The sequence below is a fragment of the Orbicella faveolata genome, unplaced genomic scaffold, assembly GCF_042242905.1.
Source record: "Orbicella faveolata isolate gen_17 unplaced genomic scaffold, um_ofav_v1 contig_1, whole genome shotgun sequence".
In the NCBI taxonomy this organism is placed as follows: Eukaryota; Metazoa; Cnidaria; class Anthozoa; order Scleractinia; family Merulinidae; genus Orbicella; species Orbicella faveolata.
This window is the reverse complement of record NW_028301536.1, coordinates 29,340,192-29,359,301: the sequence shown is the minus strand read 5'-3', so window position 1 is coordinate 29,359,301 and position 19,110 is coordinate 29,340,192. Positions and strand designations below refer to the sequence as shown.

The 19,110-nt window shown below is 40.8% G+C and overlaps 1 protein-coding gene across 1 annotated transcript; it reads right to left on the bottom strand.

Annotated features, from left to right (window-relative positions):
- Positions 1 to 843: 843 nt before the first annotated feature.
- On the bottom strand, positions 844 to 18,863 carry LOC110052704 (uncharacterized). Its single transcript, XM_089271162.1, has 11 exons — positions 18,709 to 18,863; positions 7,532 to 7,603; positions 7,001 to 7,099; positions 6,048 to 6,485; positions 5,709 to 5,732; positions 4,721 to 5,113; positions 4,222 to 4,334; positions 3,612 to 3,670; positions 3,287 to 3,493; positions 2,653 to 2,816; positions 844 to 2,310 (listed from the first exon to the last, which is right to left on the bottom strand). The coding sequence occupies exons 4-11, from the start codon at positions 6,100 to 6,102 to the stop codon at positions 2,045 to 2,047; spliced, it is 1,281 nt and encodes a 426-aa protein (XP_089127288.1). The 5' UTR covers positions 6,103 to 6,485; positions 7,001 to 7,099; positions 7,532 to 7,603; positions 18,709 to 18,863; the 3' UTR covers positions 844 to 2,044.
- Positions 18,864 to 19,110: the final 247 nt, after the last annotated feature.

The window sequence follows — 19,110 nt, the reverse complement described above, 5'->3', positions numbered from 1 at the left end:
CAATTTGCCAAGATGGCTATTAAATTGTTTTGCTAACTGGTCGTCTTTGTAACAGTCTACCTAACGGAGAAATTGGTGGTGCATCACAATGTAAGAACCGTGGACAGAGAAATCGTGGACAGTCAGCAAGCATTTTAAATAACTCTTAAATGTTATAAAGAAACTCAATCCAGGAAGTCTAGAATTTCAGTTTGTGCGTTGATTGGCAAGCGCATTGGTCAGACTTCAGCAAGACTGAAAAGTATTTCAGATAAATCTTTAGGCATGGAGAATATCTTTTGAAATATCACAATATCTACAACATTTTTGTGGTTGTTTCTATATGCCAAGAATAAAGTATTTGAACTGAAATGATTAAGGCAACGTTTTGTTTTAATTCAATGAGATAATATTCAAGGGATGAATTCATTTCACTGGAATTAAAACAACGTCTACTGCATGTCGAGAACAAAACCGATGAAGACCTCAATAAAGTAAAATCTTTAAGTCCTTTGAAGCAAGACGATTGCAAACTGAAAGGCCCTAATGAGTTAGAACTTACAGCTACAGTACATCATAAGTACTCACCAAGGTTAGTTATTAGCACAGTACAGCCATTAGTTGAGTCTTTATTGTAGTACATAAATATATTCATTATCTACGAAAAAGAAGTCCAGATTCGAAGAATTGTTTATTTAAAATTGATTTTTAGAAACCTGCAATTCCACAAGTTTATTTTAGTTTAGGCTGTATCAAAAAACTGAACAATCAGATGATAAGAGGTGTGCCCATAATTTGTCCTTTCCCGATCTAGTAAAATTTACGCTCTTTTGAAATAAAAAAAGTCATTGAACGTTATGCTTTTGACGGCAAACCGGCTTTGTCTACTGGACGAACTGTTTTGAATTTTATTTTGACTTTAAGCAAGCCAGGGGTTCTACAAAATACTCTCGTGGTTCATGGGGATTTGCTAAACAACACTTATGGTACCCTGCCCATGCAGGTTCTAAAGACCGGCTATGTTTGTTTTCCCTTTTGTCTCAGGTTAACCTAGTTTTGGGTTGCTCATCTCGTTTTTCGGTGTTATGAGCTGCCTATGCTATGTTTGTATTGTTCTTACTCGTATACCCGTGACTGAATCTCTTCAACCATGTAGTGTGAGTCCTGACCAAATAGTTCTTTTTCCTTTTTCAGTCACTACACTGGAAATATAGGTTAAGTCTGCAAATTAAACGAGCCGAGTGGCCCATCAGGCCAGAGCTTATCCCTGTTTTCGTAGCATGAAACGACTAGGAGTTTTTCTACTCCCCCCTGGATGAGATGCCAGTCCATTGCAGGGTTACCCCCAGCATTAAATTCGCCGGTACCCATTTGTACACCTGGATGGAGAGAAGCACTGCTAGAGTAAATTATCTTGCCCAAGAACACAATGTCCCTGGCTTGGGCTCAAACCCGGACCGCTCCATCCCGAGACGAGCGCACTAACCATGAGGCCACCATGCCTCCACCAGACTGAAAATATAGGACAGTGAAAATAAAAAAAATAACACACTATAGTTTTAGGGCTCTTGAATTAATAATCAAGAGAGCTTTTACATGATGATCCAGACACAGAAGTCGACACTTTCTTCAAGAAAAAAAACGGATTTAATACTGCTAAACATAGAAGGCAATAACTATCAGCACAAGCTGTAAAATATTGTAATGTTCTTGAGATCCTAAAATTAGTGAAGGAAACTAAATGCTGTAAATAGAATACAGATACACAAAATGCACAATTCTTCGATCGTTGGGTTTTTATAACAGCTCGTTAAACGGCGGACTAACTTTTAACCCATGAACTGCATTTTACATGTCTTTTCTGCAAACATAATGAATAGAAATAGTTTTAGTTCTCTTGACATTCCAATAGGCCATTTCTGAGGCAGGTTCATTTTCATGCAAATCAAAGTCATTTTCATATGAAAGGTTTTGCACGAGGACTCGTTTTGAAACAGAGGCACATGGTAACTCGGAAATGGCCTATGGAATGTTTTGTCTTTTATAATGATATAAAGGAGCCACGTCATGGTGGTTGCATCTGCGGAGGTGGCAGATGAATTATATGCTGTGGAGGATCTGTTACTTTCGTTGCCTTTACAGGGGGATTCATCTGAGGCGGACAAATGTTGTCAGCACTAGGGATACACGGTAGCTGTACAGGTCTTGGTGGTTGTATAGCCATCTGATTCAAATACTTTTTTTTAGAGTTACAACAGAATGGGTTGCAAGACACGACGCAGGTTGTGAGGCAGCTTGAGGTGCAAGTTCCCAATACCGCTGGTGGAACGCCTGCAACGAGCAACACTTGCCTTAGACTTAAAGTAAGAAAGACATTTTCTTATCTGCAAAATACACCTGCTTCTGCAAAATTATTTTGATAGCGTCGTCAAAAATCCCGGTCCCCTTTCTCAAAATAGAAAGCCTTCACTGAACTCTTCCCTTGCCGCCCACTTCTGGTAGATCAAGAGTTAAATCGCTATTACAGACAGTCATGATCTGAAAGGCATTGTGTTAACGTGTTTACATAAACATCTTAGGAAATAATGAGAACCACGTCAACGATCGCGAATGCAAAACCTATCATTTTGCAGTAACAATATCTATGTAGAAAATGTAAAGTAAAATCCATACCTGGATGCACTATCCTAACAGACTGAATAAGGGATTTCTGATATAAAGGAGCTGAAAGTCGCCCAAGGTTCTTCCTCAAATGGTCTTGAAGTGGCTTAGTTGGGTCAGGAGCTACACCAGGACCAAACTTCAGAATGGTTGACACTGTTACTGTGGGCTTCACACTGGCGAATTCGAGCAAAAAATATACTTAACCAGTAGCGGGCTTTAAAGAAACAATGACTTCCACTGAGACAGTTTGTAGTGAAGTAGGGAGAGAATATGGATTGCGATGACAAATTGAGTCGTATCACTGATCATTATATGATCCTGCTCATTCACTTGCCGAAATGCCATTTGGCTAGACGACCACGCTGAGAGTGTCATAAGGCAAGTTATAAGGCAAGTTATAAGGCACCATTATTTCACCATGACAAATACAAATTACCGAGAGATAAAGCAGTTGATGAAGAAGGCTGTCTATGTCATCTGTTTGTCGTTCAGCCTGCGCGTCTGTCTATTCGTTGGTCAGTCGGTTTGTCGTTCTGTTGTTTGCACACCTAATGACAATTCAGAATCGTACATACTCGAGCAGCCTTCGACTTGTAGCATAATAATCGTTTAATTGGCTGAGAAAAACTAAATAGCAACCTACTTGGAGGTCCCACTCGAAGTTGGCTTTGAAGCCGGAGTTGTGGCCTGCGTGGTTCCTGGTGAAAACAGTGTTGGTCTGGTCGTTGGTTTGCCAGTTGGTCTGCCAGTTGCAACGGAGACAGACGATGTGGTGGTCTGGGAACCAGGTGTCGTTATTCCGGGCTTTGTTGGTTTGGTTGTTGTTTGAGGGGATGGCTTCGTACTTTTACTATTTTTTAAATTTCAAATAAGAAATAATATATTATTTGTAAACATCACCATTATTGAACAGATTCGCTTTGAAAATTATTCAATTCAGTAATATTGCGGCTTGAACTGTTACTTACGTGAACTCTTCGACGTATCCCGATACAAAAGTAGTGTCGATTTTAAAAATTTCCAACAGCTGAAAAGAAGATTGTAAAAAAGATAAATAATAAACATAAAAATAGGAAATATCTATATCTATATCGACATTGTCCATCTAGAAAGTTTGAACGTTCTTTGCAGCCCTTCATGTTGTATGATGCATGATGATCATGATAAAGCCGATGGGTCAAGCAATCAAGCCCTGGCTATTGTTCTTGTATTGTTTTTTTTTTTTTTTTTTTTTTTTCTTCCTGTAAGATACAATTGCAACGAAAGAAATGCAACAAAGTTATGGTTACGTGTAACGAGAACCAGAGTTAGATAATGATTGCGTCAGCCTAGCTGGTAAGGTACTCAGGCTTAGGGATAAATTTTATTAACTGCACCAGGAGGAGGAGTGACCAGGTGGTCAATAGGTGGTCCCGGGGCTCAAGAATACCACTTCTGAAGTTGGCTGGTCTTTTGTTTACATTATCCCTAAAAGGTCCACAATGTCTTGGGGTGCGCAATACATTATGTTGAGGGAATTTGTAACGCTGCGGTTATATAAAGGGAATCAATTATCCATTTACGGCACTATATGCCTACCAGTATTTCTATCTTTTGTTTCAGCTCCATATACGATAGTGTGGTCGTTTGGCTATAGTCATCTGTCCACAGTAAGAAAACCAGCTGAAGTTTCACTCGATATGTTATGAGACCTGAAATGTTTGTTTTCAAAAGAAGACAACGTTTTCGTGAATGAAAATTATTGCTTTAGTTCATACTTGTCTTTTTGTCTTGTCTTTGTTATTAGCTGTAAATCTGTCTTGGTATCTTTCGTGTTTATTTGCAAGTATTAATTTTAGGAAGGGCGAGGATGGATCATCAGGTTGTGGCAAACATATATCATTCATTCATTGAGATCTTTTTCTTTTGTGTATGCAGTTTAAAAAAAAGGGAAAGAAAGGAAACGATTACGTTTCCCAGTCCGATCAAATAGCATTCCACTTCGTACGAACGGTGGTCACTACAAGAAAATATGTTTGTTCCTATTATAAAAAATCTATCTCAAAAATTATCAATAATCTTGAAGTGAAGCCCTCACCTTCAAGTGGTTGCCTTGAAATGTAAGTATGAGGCTCAGTACATGGAGCATCGGACATGGTGCCGTAACTGGACATTTCAATGCAAACACAATCCTCTTTTGATCCAGTTGGTTCGTTTACTTTCCAGCTGGTGTATTCGACGCTGGTGCCGTCAGACCAAGTATAAGTTCCCTCAGTAATCAGATCGTTCAGGCCTGTCCAAATTAAACCTGTTTTTCCTGTAGGGACCAGTTTCTGTACGAAAGTTTCCTCTGATGTCTTGTGAAACGATATCAAGGTAGCGTTTTCCTTTGCGCTCTGGAACAATGCTCCGTCCCAATTCTGCTTGTCTGAGTGATACTTGTAACAAGTGCCGTCTTCATTCGTATAGCCAGGGTTGCAAGACACTATGGCTATTAAATAAACAGCACAGTGTTAAACAACGTCTCAGTCTTGTATGTATAGAGCGGTTTACAATTGAGTGTCGTAAAACCAAAACCAATTTCAAAGGACACAGACAAGAATACAGTTAACCAATCAAAACTCGAAGTAATTTCATATAGCTGACGTGAAACGCGGGAAAAAGAGTGCGAGCGAGTCACAATGGGTTTTGGTTTTACTTTTGATTGGATGACATAGTGGCGCGAGTTTTTTTTTAAGCCAGTCGTGTAGCGTAGTTGATGCAAAACCAATCGCTATTGGACACTCATATGAAGACCGCTCTCTAGAGCCTGGCTAATTTGATTTAATTTAATTTACAGAGAAAATGAAATAAAATAAATAATTCACTGGGTCAGAATATTTATCATCAGTACTGTGCTAAATGAGGATACTGTAAATAATCAAACAAATGTTGTGAATAGAACAGAAGACGAATGCGACTAGATAATTACAATTTTGCCAAATGTCATGTTGGAGAATAACGATTAATAAGCCGGGTGCCATTCAGCAACTCTACGGATGCATTACGAAAATATAAAACATAAGAAATATAAAAAAATGACTCACCACTCTGCAGCAGGATGAACACATCTAAAAAAATTTCAAAACGTAAGGTAGTTAGATCAGAGAAAGCAAATCTCATTATAAAATGTCCTCGATTACGTCTTGTTGACTAATTAATAAAAGGGAATTGAAGAATGTAATTAACTAACAGGATTACATAGTGACTAGTCAATTAAAGGAATGTAAATCTTGAAAACACTTTAACTTAAGCAGAACATAAAAAAAGAGTAAGAGGATAAGAATAATACGCAAGACATGTCAAGAGCTATAATAAAAAAAGTCATCTTTGAGACATTCAGGTCCGTTTTACTAGAGTTACTTTGACTTATTTTGTGAATGTACCTGTGTATGGTAGAACGTTGTCTTTCAGTAAAGATGGTGGTTTATTTCCTGGCATTGGGTCAAAGTACACCACAACAAAAAACTTTGCAGTTCGCGACCTGGTCAATCCAACGCCTACAAAGTTACTTGAGAGCCATATAAGGTGAATGAAAGGCAACGCGAGAACTTTTAACTGTCGTCTCGCCCAGTCATAATGCTTCACTGAAGTGTACCATGTGACCACAGCCGTTTGAGCCAATCCCGTTTGAGCACCAACCTTTGAGAAGACATTCGTGCCGTAACTCGTGTTCGGATCTATCGACGTGGTGCCACGACTGAGCAACGTTTGCGCCCAGTTCTGAGCGGCTATGGAAATGCGAGTCGAGAGGATAAGCGGGCCTGCGCCGTGGAGTCGTCGGAATCGGTTGATGTACTCCACAACTTCTATTCTGAATCCGTCTGAAACGAAAACAGGATTTAACGTTTAACTGACTTCTAATTAACTTTTATTATACTCAATTTTACAATACCATGGCTTCAAATACTGTATCGGCTTTCTATGGACTGCATATAAATAGAATTTAATCTTCCCACTCCTCAGAGAAGGTGTTAGAGTCCTCTTCCGATTTTGTTTCAGGAAACTTTCTTGCCTTGTATTCCCAAGAGCAACCAACACTCTAATGTAGTCATACATGTACCACTGATAGATGTATGGTTAAAAGATAAAGAACTCGTAAAATACAATAAAGATGTTAAAATATCTTTAAAGTATATTCATAAGATATATGTATGCCGTTGAATTTTCCATGGAAATAAGAAATTTTAAAGAAACAAACACGTGAGAGGATATGCATAGAAATGAATAAAGGGTGTAAAGACTTTGAGCTGGTCAAACGACGAAATTCACATAACTTAAACCTAATGCTATTGCTTTTACCCAACTTATGCAAAGTTTGATTTTTGAAGTAACCAACCTATATTCGTAATAACGCCTGGTGTGGTAACTCGTCCTGTGCCAGATGGAGTGGTGGACTTTCCTGCAGTTGTAGTTGAAATCTTTCGGGCAGGTGAACCTTACAAAGACAAAGAGAACATGATGTTTCCCCACTAAAAATCTACTGTCACAAGGATTGTGTTAATCATATAATCAAACGAAATATGAGGCAACCAAATCAGTTTATTCCATGAGAAGACAACTCAAAGAGATCGTGCCTGACTCTGAGAATGTATATTAATTTCCACTGCCTACTTTTCCTTTTTGTGTTGATGTTAGTGTTTTTAAGAGACAACTTGTTAGTTGACGTTCGATAACACGTATCGGGTTTGTCATTCATTCAACGTCTCCCGGAGCCACGAGGAGCAGCAGTACTTATTATCCACAGTAACACATGGTTATTGGAAGAACTGTTGTCCGTTACCTTAACACGTTTTTTCGTTTCCATTGTATCTATTCTAGCCTGTTGCTTTCATAAAAAAGAAGAAAATTAAAGATAAGGAATGGTTACCTGTTAATCTAGTGGTAGGTCTTCCCGTTGGTCTTGTTGTAGGTATTCCTGTTGGTCTTGTTGTAGGTATTCCTGTAAAGTAACAATTTTATTTTTTGAGGGTAGCACACGACAGTAAAAACTGATAAACCAGTGGCCCTCAATCTAAATTACAAATACAGTCAAACCTCTGTTAAGCGGCCACTCTCGGGGACGAGACAACTGGCCGCTTAATAGAGGTGGCCGTTTAATAGAGGTTCACCCGAAAACAACATTGGGCGTGGTCCAGTTTTCACTTTATCAAATATATATGTACAAACAAATGCAAGTGGAGAAAAAGTAGAACAATGATGGTTATAATACGGTCCATAACGTCAACAAAAGCCAAAGAAACGATTGCTTTTCCACAGTCATTCTTTTAGATTTATTTGGCTAAAAACGTCCACCTTCAAATCTCCCTGGCCGTTTAATAGAGGTATAAAAGAAAACAAAATCACGCTTGGGACGGCAAGAGCTGGCCGCGGCCGCTTAATAGAGGTGGCCGTTGAATAGATGTTTTTATTACAGTGTATAGCTGACAATTTGTCTGGGACTTTGGCCGCTGGCCGCCAAATAAAAGTTGGCCCCTTAATAGGGGGCCGCTTAATAGAGATTCTACTGTAATAATAATACTAAGACCAATACAGTAAATTAAAAATGTAAAATACTAGGAAATGAGAGAAAGTATATACATCAGAATTCTCTGATGAAAAGACATTTATACACGTAACATAGAAACTAGGCTAAAAAGTATTTTTTAAGAGCAGTTTTAAAGGCGTCAACGGTGTCTTTCTTATCGAGTGAATCGCATTCCAAAGCTTAAACCCACGAACTAGAAAAGTACTCCCCCTCCCTTCAGTTTCCCTATTATAACGTGGACACACCAAATTACACATTCCATAGCGGTTAGCTCTGGTGACACTCCTGTTATCTGTATTTCTAGGTAATAGGTTCGTAATATACCTTGGACAGTCTTTTTCGTTTTTTATGCGCCTAAATATTAAACTCCAGCTCCAGCAATAGTAAAATAGCCTGATTAATTAATCTTAATTAAACTAAGTTTAATACGCCAATCCAAATTTAATTTTGCCTTACAGTAAAGAGAATAACAAACGAGGAACGGGCAAATTACGGCGATATTAATAACTACTTGTTAACCGTGCCGTGAGTGAGACCGCCTTGCCTTATTGCCCAAACAATGGCGAGGTGAATACGGCAAGGTCAAGGATTGAGATCTTTACCGAACAATCGATTGAGGTTAACAAGTTGTTTATTATATGGCTTTTTATTTATTTATTTATTTATTTATTGCAATTTACTCCATACAATACGAATACATTATGAAAAATTAAGATAACTAACTAAAAACAAACAAACAAACAAAAAGCAGTGGAGAAGGAGACAACCAAAAGCGCAATGGCACCATACTAGGGATGTGCCCACTTATCAAAATTTAAAATATATATACAAATATACAAATACAAATACAAATACAAATACAAATACAAATATACAAATATTCTAATTATCCATAAGATAACTTAAAACAGTCCTTTTAAAAGTTCCAATACAATTTTCTTCTCTAATGTGATTAGGTAAACTATTCCATTCATTAACAATCCGGTTAAAAAAAAACTATATTTAAAACCATTAGTCCTACTTAGATTTGGGACAAGATCCTGTGTGTCATTTTCCCTCAAGTTGTGGCCTGTGCTTCTGTCCTTACAAAATATGAGCTTGTCTGAGATATCTATATCATAACGCTCATTAATTACATTAAACAAAAATGTAGTATCTCTAATAAACCTCCTATTAAATAAAGACAACAATTTTAACTTCGATAATCTAAGACCGTAATCATCATCAGACTTAGTAATCCATCTGGTGGCTCTTCGCTGAACAGACTCTAATTTATCAATGTTACGTTTTGTATGAGGGTTCCAAGTTTCGCATGAATATTCCAATAAAGGTCGCACAAGACCACAGTATAGTGTTTTCTTTGTATCAATGTCCTTGAGATCTCCACAAGTTCTTTTAACCAATCCCAACTGTTGTGTATTCGCAAATACGGAGGACAAATAAAAGACTAAACCAAGATGGCGGAACACTCTTTATTCAACTGAACGCGAGGACCTCGTGGGAGGCCAAATATGGAAAACAGATCACGTGACAAACAGGGAGTCCAACCGGGAAAACCTAACAATTTCCTCCCCTTTTAAGACTAAACAATGTTAACAAACAAAACAAAACAAAAATAAAACAAAGTTCAAGAACAAATAACAAAGTCTCTCAGGTAAAATGCCGGTACTGTAAAAACAGTCACAACAGTACAGTTCTCCTTAGTCACAAACATAGTCTTTCAATCTGGTGGGTGCTTTGACAACTCGACCGCTGCGGGTAGCAATCAACTCAGGTTCTGGAATCGGTCGCTGACTTTCAGGCTCAGGGGGGTGACCCTCTCTATTGGTCTCACGGCCAGGGGCGGCACATCCTTCCACTCGGACCCCACAACAGCAGGCACTCCATGCTCCACCTCCTCAGGAACAGCACCATCATTCACCACTTCCGTTGCAGATGGACAGATGTTGCGATCTCGTAGCTGCTCGATATGGCGCTTCCAGGTTTGGTCATTTACCTTGACTGTGTACAAGACTGGACCCGTTTGCCCAATGACTGTGCCCCGCACCCATTTTGGACCTCTACGGTAGTTGCGGACCCAAACATTCTGGCTGTGGTCAAAACTCTTCAAGGTGCTGTTGTTTGGCTGGAGCAACTTTTTGTTGACCTCTCTTTGAATGTCGGGCTTAATTAGGTCCAACCTTGTCTTGACATTTCGGCCTAACAGGAGTTGTGCAGGGCTAAGATCAGTGGTTGCATGTGGAGCTGATCGATATGCTAACAGGAACCTGTCAAGCTTGTGTTGCAGGGTTCTTCCAGACTTGTCCGCTTTCACGGCTTTCTTGAAACTCTGTACCAGTCTCTGTACCAGTCTGCCTGACCATTGGTCGAGGGGTGGTGAGGTGCACCAGTGGCATGTTTAATACCATTTGCATTAACAAACTTCCTGAAAGTTTCTGATGTGAACTGGGGCCCATTGTCAGACACAATCTGATCGGGAAGTCCCATGCGGGTAAACAGGGAACGCAGTGCACTCACGGCCTCCTCAGCAGTGGTGTTCTCCAGCACGAAAATCTCAGGCCACTTGCTGTGTGCATCGATCACCACCATCAGCATCTTCCCCTGAAATGGCCCAGCAAAATCAACATGCAGTCTTTGCCAGGGAAGGGCAGGGTACTCCCATCGATGCAGGGGTGCACGAGCTGGATTATTTGCTGTCTCCTGACATCCTTCGCAATTTCGGACTGCTCCTTCGATGTCCTTGTCAATGTTTGGCCACCAAACGTAAACCCGGGACAGACCTTTCATCTTGACCATACCGATGTGACCCTCATGTAGGGTTTTCAAAACTCTCTCTCTCAGTTTGGTTGGGACGACTACTCTACTACCCCACATCAGAACCCCATGATGGATCGTGATTTCACGCGCACGATGAGCATAAGGGATTAGCTCTGGGTGGACTTCTGCTTCTTGCCATCCCCACTGCACGAGCTCTAGGACACGGGAAAGTATTGGGTCTCTCCGAGTCTGCATTCTCAGCTCTTGTTCGGTGACTGGTAAGGCCTCGACCACAGTCGTATGGAACATTTCCACTTCATCTGGCTTGTCAACAGGTGCCCGTGGTTGCGGAAGGCGGGATAGACCACCACAATTGGCATGCTGTTTGGTCCCTCGGAACTCAATGCTGTATGCAAAAGCGCCTAGGAAGAGACACCAACGCTGTATCCTTGCTGCTGCGGTAACTGGCACGGCCTTTCCAGGATCCATTATTTACTTCAAGGGCTAATGGTCTGTAACCAGGGTAACCGGTGTGACAAGACAGCGCCAAGACCATAAGAGGAGCTATCTGTGGCCAGAACTAGTGGCAAGTCAGGGTCATAGTGCACGAGAACCCTGTCTTGTAGAAGCATCTCTTTCACCACTCTGAAGCTAGCTTCTTCCTCAGCTCCCCAAGACCACTTCACCTCTTTCTGTAACAGCCGATGCAGCGGAGCCAGATGGGTAGCCAAGTCTGGTAAGAACCTGGCATAATACTGGATCATGCCTAGGAAAGCGCGCAGTTGTGTGACATCCTGCGGTGTTGGCATCTCGGTGATGGCCTTGACTTTCTTGGGAGACTGGTGCAGTCCTTCAGCAGAGATGACATGTCCCAGATACTCCACAAAGCTTCTGAGTAATTTGCACTTTTCTCGGTTTGCCTTCAAGCCATACTCTTCCAGCCTCTTCAACACCGCAACCAGCCGCTCAAGGTGTTCCTCCATGGTACTGCCGGTCACAATGATATCGTCCAGGTAGCAGAAGACCCCTGGTAAACCCTGTAAGACCTGGTCCATGGCCCGCTGCCAAATGGCTGGTGCTGAAGCCACGCCATAAGGTAAACGTTGGTACTGGTACAAACCGCGGGTTGTGTTGATGGTAAGGAATGGCCTGGATTGCTCCTCAACCTCCATTTGCAGGTAGGCATGACGCAGGTCAATAACGCTGAACAATGTACCTCCACCAAGGTTGGCATAAATATCATCGATGCGTGGAAGAGGGTATTCGTCCACATCCAACTGTGGATTGATTGTCACCTTGAAGTCACCGCACACCCTAACACTACCATCCTTCTTCACAGGGGTCACAATTGGAGCAGCCCACTCACTAGTGGTCACCTTTTTAATAACCCCTTCAGCCTCTAGCTCTCTCAACGCCTCCTCCACTGCTGGCTTACGAGCTAACGCTACCGGGCGGGCTTTCCAGAATCGCGGTTGAGCACTCTCTTTTAGCTGGACCCGCGCCTGAATTTTCTTCATCCTGCCTAGACCGTCCGAGAAAACACTTGTATGTTTGTTCAAAACTTCTTCCAGGGCTGGATTGGTGTCTGATGTTTCTAACTGAAGTAAAGGCCAATCTAATTGAATGGACTCCAGCCATTCTCTGCCAAACAGGGTGGGTCCCTCGTTCTTCATCACGTAAATTGGAAGCTCTTTAGATTGCCCTTTGTACTGCACAGTCACATAGCAAAACCTCATAGGTTTTACTGACTCGCCCGTGTACGTACGCAACTTCAAAGGGGTGTCCTTTAACGGAACATGACGCAGGTACTCCTTATACACCCCCTCACTCACAACTGACACAGCAGAACCTGTATCCAGCTCCATGATCACAGGTCGACCTTCGAGGTAGACTTCAAGAGAAATGGGCTTTCTATTCTTACTGTCAGAAACATGGTAAAGTTCCCCATATTCCCCATCGCTTTCTTCTGAATCAGCACCCTCCATAACATTTACTCCAGCGACAGTAACTTGTTGAGTGGCTTGTTTCTTCTTACATGCTCGCTGTGTGTGTCCAATTATGTCACAGTGAAAGCAGCGTTCCTTAATGAAGGGGCACTTTTGCGAGTTGTGTGACCCTGTACAACGGTAGCAAGGTTTAGGTGGCTTGGTGTCCTTACCCCGGGAACCCTGTGTCTTTTGTGGCAACTTGGGTGGAGCCTGTCCCTCCCTAGGTTGGGCAGTGTCAAGTTTATTGACTGGAGTGTCTGGCCCTTGTTCTCCCTGAAGCACTTGAACATCTTTATTAGCTTGCTCTATAGCTAGGCACTTTTGAACCGCAAGTTCAAAAGTAAGGTCCGCGAGTTTTACTTTCAACAAGTCAGTAATCATCTTCGGGTCGCGAATACCCGAGACTAACCGGTCACGGAGACGCTCAGTTCGCACAGCTTCTCCAAACTTGCATTCCGTGGCCAAGTGCTTCAAAGTGGCTACATAATGACTAACTGACTCACCGGAATTCCTGGCTCGGTTATCGAATTCATACCTCGCGACCAGTGCTGACCTTTCGGGTTTAAGTCGCTTCTTCATTCGTTCCACGATGACATCGTACGTAATGGCTTCATCCTTCAGCTGCGCGGGAGCCACCAAATCCTTCGCCAATTGATAAGTTTCCACAGGGAGGTTCGTCAAAAGAACAGCCTTCTTCGTCTTGGCATCCCCAACGCCATTTGCGAGGAAGTAAAAATCCAGCTGTTCGGTGTAGGACTCCCAATCCGTCCCCACAACATACTTCGTCACTTTGCCAATGGTTTGACTCGTGTTCGGTGCTTCGTCCGGCATTTTCTGTCGTGTCGTTAAACTTCTCACGTGAATTTCACGAGCCCACTTCCGTTTACCGCTTGTGCTTGTTTAGCTGGATCCCATCCTCGTCGCCAGTTGTTGTGTATTCGCAAATACGGAGGACAAATAACACCAACACTCTATTAGCCCTAGCAGTAATTTTATCTATATGTTGATTCCATGAGAGATCACCGGCAGTAAACAGTCCAAAATCTTTGTGCACATTGACACTTTCTAAGGGTCGACCTTCAATAAAATATTCCCCAACTAAAGGTGATTTTTTCCTGGTTATGTGCATGATCTTACATTTCTTAGTGTTCATTATCATCTTATTCCTCTTACACCATTCTGATATTTTATCTATGTCACTCTGAAAATTAGACAGATCTTCTTGAGTATTAATAACCTGTACATTTTACTGTCATCAGCATAAAAAGCGATTGAACTGCCCTTACTAATTACCCCAGGTAAATCATTGATATACACTATGAAAAATAAAGGTCCCAACAAAGAACCTTGTGGGACACCAGAGGTTACAGGTAGCCAATCAGAAGCCTCTCCTTTCACTACTACACGCTGTTGACGATCTGTTAACATGATAATCTCTGCACCAATCAAGCAATACTCCGCGAACACCATATTTATAAAGTTTGGTCAAGAGAATGTCATGACAGACAAGATCAAAAGCCTTTGAAAAGTCAATAAATACTACATCGACCTGGCCACTCCTATCCAAGGCCTTGAACCAGTCATGATGTACCAAGAGTAGTTGGGTAGTGCAAGAGCGACCAGTGAGGAACCCATGATGAGAGTCGTGTATAAAACTGATAACTTGATTATAAATAGCATGGTACACTATTCTCTCCTGGAATTTTCCAATTATAGTCAAGAGTGAGATGCCTCTATAATTTTCTACTGGCTCTCAATCACCATTCTTATGTATAGGTGTGATATTTGCTGATTTCCATAATTTAGGTAGGCGTCCCTGATTGAATGATAAATTGAACAGTGCACTCAGGGGAATTGCAGATGTGACAGCAGTCTCTTTAAGTAGGCGAGCAGGCATTTTATCAACTCCACAAGAATTATTAGCATTAAGTTGGTTAAGCAATTTTTGAACTTCTTTAGTGCCACGTGTCACATGGTTGGTGAGGACATCAAGTCTTGAGTCTTGTAAGTCAATCTGTTTTGGAGTTGGTACCCGAGTACTCTGTTTACAAAAAACTGAGTGGAAGTGAATATTGAATAAATTAGCTTGTTCTTGAGGTTTCGCCACAGATTTTCCGTTGTAAGTGTTTACTTCAGGAAGCCTTTTTGATTTCGACTTAATTGAATGGTAGCTCCAAAATCGTTTTGGGTTTGCCTTCAGTTGACTGGACAGGTGCTGCAGATACCTTTTATACTCAGATCTTATAAGCTGTTTGACTGATCTTGGTAACTTTTTAAACTTTCTGCTAAGGCTTCTGATGGATGAGCTTTAAGTTTTCTCCATAACCTTTTTTTCTTTTTGATCTTATTGAGAATGTCCTTGGTGATCCATGGAGGATTAATTTTCTTTCTTACAGTAAAGGTTGGAATGCACATATCAGCAGCAGTCAATAATAGATCGTTGACTCTTTCAGTACAAATGTCCACGTCCTCTTCCAAGAAGGCACAATCCTACGTTCAGTTTAGTAAAGTTTGCCTTCTTAAAATTGTAGACCTTCCTTGGGATAGTCTTACGAGGGCGACCAGACAAAATTTTAATAATAATAATAATAATAATAATAATAATAATAATCGATATTTAAACAGGGTGACCCCTTCAGTCGCAGGACTGGTATCAACGGGGGCCCTGTATAACGTAAAATAAAAAGAGCATGTATAAATAATATATATCTATAAAAAAAACTAACTACTTTAAAAGATACGCTGAAATGTTTAAAAACATTAAAAAGCTTAAAAAGGTAATAGCGTTCTCATAAAAATTGGATATCGAATTGAAAATGTTCTAAAAAATAACCTAAGAAAAAAAATCGGAGATAGCCTTGAAACGTTCCTTAGGTGGCAAAATCTTTATGTTCGTTGGAAGGCTATTAAATGTGCATGCACCATGATAATAAAAAGACTTTTTAGCGACATCTAAACGAAATTTAGGAAGTATAATGTCAGTGATTGACGATCTAGTGCATCTGTTAAAAACATGTTGGTTGTCGCTCTGGCAGCGTAACAGGAAATAGTCTTTAAAGTATAGAGGAACTTCTCCGACCAAGCACTTGTTAACTAACAGTGCACAGTGCTTTTCCATGGTTTTTGTAAGAGAGGGCCAGCGTAGGTTCTCGAGTATTGTTTCCGTGGTTATGTCAGGTTTAAAACCGTATACGATTTTCGCAGCTCGTCGTTGCAGGCGTTCAAGAGTCTTTCTGTTAGTGCTTCCCAGAGGGCAAAAGCACGTATCACAATAGCTTAATATCGGTAGCACCGTGGACAAATAGATCTTATTTGCTGCTTCCGTGGTTAAACAACCTCGTAATCGTGACAGGAGGCCAAGTCTGCTAGCAACTTTTGACCTTAAATAGCTTATGTGATCGTTGAAAGATAAACACTCATCTAGCAAGACTCCTAGGTACTTGAATGACTTTACTTGGTTGACTTCCTTTCCTTCCATGCAAAGCGGACTATGAGATTCAGATCTGACTAGCCTTTGCCGAGTTCCAAATAAAACATACTCAGTTTTCTTTAGGTTGAGGAAAAGACCGTTCGCTGTTAACCAGTTAGAGACGTTATTGAGATCAAGGCTTAAGTTCAGCTGTAGTTGGTCAATGTTTGAAGCAGCAGTAAAAATAACGGTGTCGTCGGCATATAACATAACACTAGACAGACCAACGGCCAAAGGAAGATCGTTTATGTAAAGAATAAACAAGAGAGGCCCTAACACGGAACCTTGAGGTACTCCGCTACTGATGTTGGCGGCAGAAGAAAGGTGATTTTCAATGGACACTCTCTGAGTCCTGTTAGTGAGATAGCTCTCAAACCACGAGAGAGGCTGGTCTTGAATTCCATATCTGTACAACTTGTTTAAAAGACCGTCATGAGGAACAGTATCGAAAGCCTTTTTCAGGTCAATAAACACTGCCCCCGTCAATAGCCCTTTGTCCATATGACCACGAATTTTATCTGTAAGGAAGGTAACGGCCAACTGAGTTGAATGATTTGCGCGAAACCCCGATTGATAAGGCGAGAGAAGAGAGTTTTCTGATAGGTAGCTATGTAGCTGATGGAAGACAGCTTTCTCCAGAATTTTCGACAAGATCGGTAAAATTGATATAGGCCTGTAATTGTCCAGATCATCTTTGTTTCCAGATTTGAACAAGGGTACAACCTTTGCTTGCTTCCATTCAGACGGGACTGCACCAGTTTCAATAGAAAGATTTATCAAATGTTTTACACAATCAGCTATCACAACTGCGCTGTCCTTTAAAAGTCTAGCAGGTAGACCATCTAGACCTGTAGCTTTCTTGAGTCAGTAGGCATTTAAGTTGCTTAAGCACAAACGGTTTACCCACTGCTGTGAACTCAAAATGTACTACTATGTACTAAAGCTGACAGGAAAATGATCAGAGTTAAAATGATCAGTCAGTACTTCAACATTACTAACCAAATCAGGGATTTTGGTCAGAATTAAATCAAGAATATTGCCATCAGTTTCATTTAGCATTCTTGTTGGATTGAAGTTACATTGAACCAGAAAATGATCGTTGAGCACGTCACAAAAATCAACAGTACATGCATCGATTGAGGTGGGAGTCAAACCATACCAGTCAATGCTTGGGAAGTTGAAGTCGCCCACAAGATAGCAGGTAGCAAATCTAGTCATTTCAATTCTCTCCAGACATTGACGTAATATGAGGGAATATTCCATATCAGCACTAGGTGGTCTATAGCAGACTCCAAATAGGATGTTGTCCATTGATTTTTGACAAATGTCCACCATTACGGTTTCAATTCTGTCATCGATCTCCAGATCCCTTCTTCGTATCGAAATTAAGTCTGTATGTACCGCTAGTAAGACACCTCCACCTCTACGATCTTGTCTGTCCTTGCGACGAATAGAGTAATCATTCAGACCCAATTCGAAGTCCATGAAGCTAGCGTCGAGCCATGTTTCTGTAATAGCTATGACCGGAAAAAAATTCTCCAGCAACAAGGCTTGCAAGTCAAGAACCTTGTTTCTCAAACTTCTGGCATTGAGTAGTAAACATCGAAGATTTCTGGTTGAAGATACTGCATTGGAAGACGAATTAACGACAGTTTCGTCGCCTGGATTAGTTTCAACATCACCGCTGCATATAATTTTAAAGGGAGATGAATTGACTGTAGTAATTCCATTCGTATGGTAAGCAATTCGTATGGAAAAATACCTAATTCGTCGAAGCCGTCCTTCCAAAGCAAGATGGCCGCCACGTGGTCCAGATGGAAGTATCAATAATTCGTCACAAAATTGTCGTTCAGATAAAATTCGTAGATCAACAGATATGCTGGAAGTCACAGATGTTAGTGGACTCCCAGAGTAGTTGTAGTCAGTTGCTGAAGCTCGTAAAAGCAGGCAAAATAACGTGAAGTAGCAGGAGATCGTAAAAGCACATCCGACCGCCATGAGCACCGCTGACCCGGTTTTTGCTTTGCTTTTGCAGACCCGTAAACGGCTCGTGGACATCACCGGAGAAAAATGGTCTAGAATTGGCCATTCAGAGCGCACGTTATATCGGCTACAAACACAAGCCACATAATAAGTAGTGGACAGCGGATAGAGAGTTCAAGGTGATTAATACTATCCTTGCAATGGCAATTAGCAGGCTGCTTTTTTTTCAGCAGCCACACGGATAATTTCTTTAACCAGAAGTGACAGAGAAAACGAATTGAAGTTTATTCATTTATTTATTTATTTATTTGTTTATTTATTACCTTCACATCTATGCCCACGATAACCAGGTTTACAGCGACAACGATAACCAGTTTTATCTTTTGAAGCGACGATACAGCTTCCGCCATTTTTACATGGGCTGGAAAGACAAGGATCTTTCTCTGAAATAATAAAAAAAAGTCGTGATATAAGAGGAAGAGAAAATGGTTATTCAAAGGAATGCAATTCAACAATACATTATCATATTAAAAACTGGATCATTGGATAATGCAGTTCAAGAGTTTTCATTGGCTTAGCCATCATGGTATATGAGCCATTATACCTTGCTCTACACAAATGGTTAGCGTACGCGTGATTCCTTGGGGCGCTTTTATTTTTATTTTAATTTGTTCTACATTTTAGGGGCGTTTTTAATAAAAAAAAATATATATTCCACTCACGCT

What these genes read in the sequence shown, in the direction of transcription:
- LOC110052704 (XM_089271162.1), bottom strand. Translation starts at nt 6,102, where the DNA reads ATGCCAGGAAATAAACCACCATCTTTACTGAAAGACAACGTTCTACCA. An exon ending in TTCAAGGCAACCACTTGAAG is followed by an intron (nt 4,335 to 4,720) that starts GTGAGGGCTTCA and finishes CAAACATTTCAG; the next exon opens with GTCTCATAACATATCGAGTG. An exon ending in ACTTCGAGTGGGACCTCCAA is followed by an intron (nt 2,817 to 3,286) that starts GTAGGTTGCTAT and finishes CGAATTCGCCAG; the next exon opens with TGTGAAGCCCACAGTAACAG.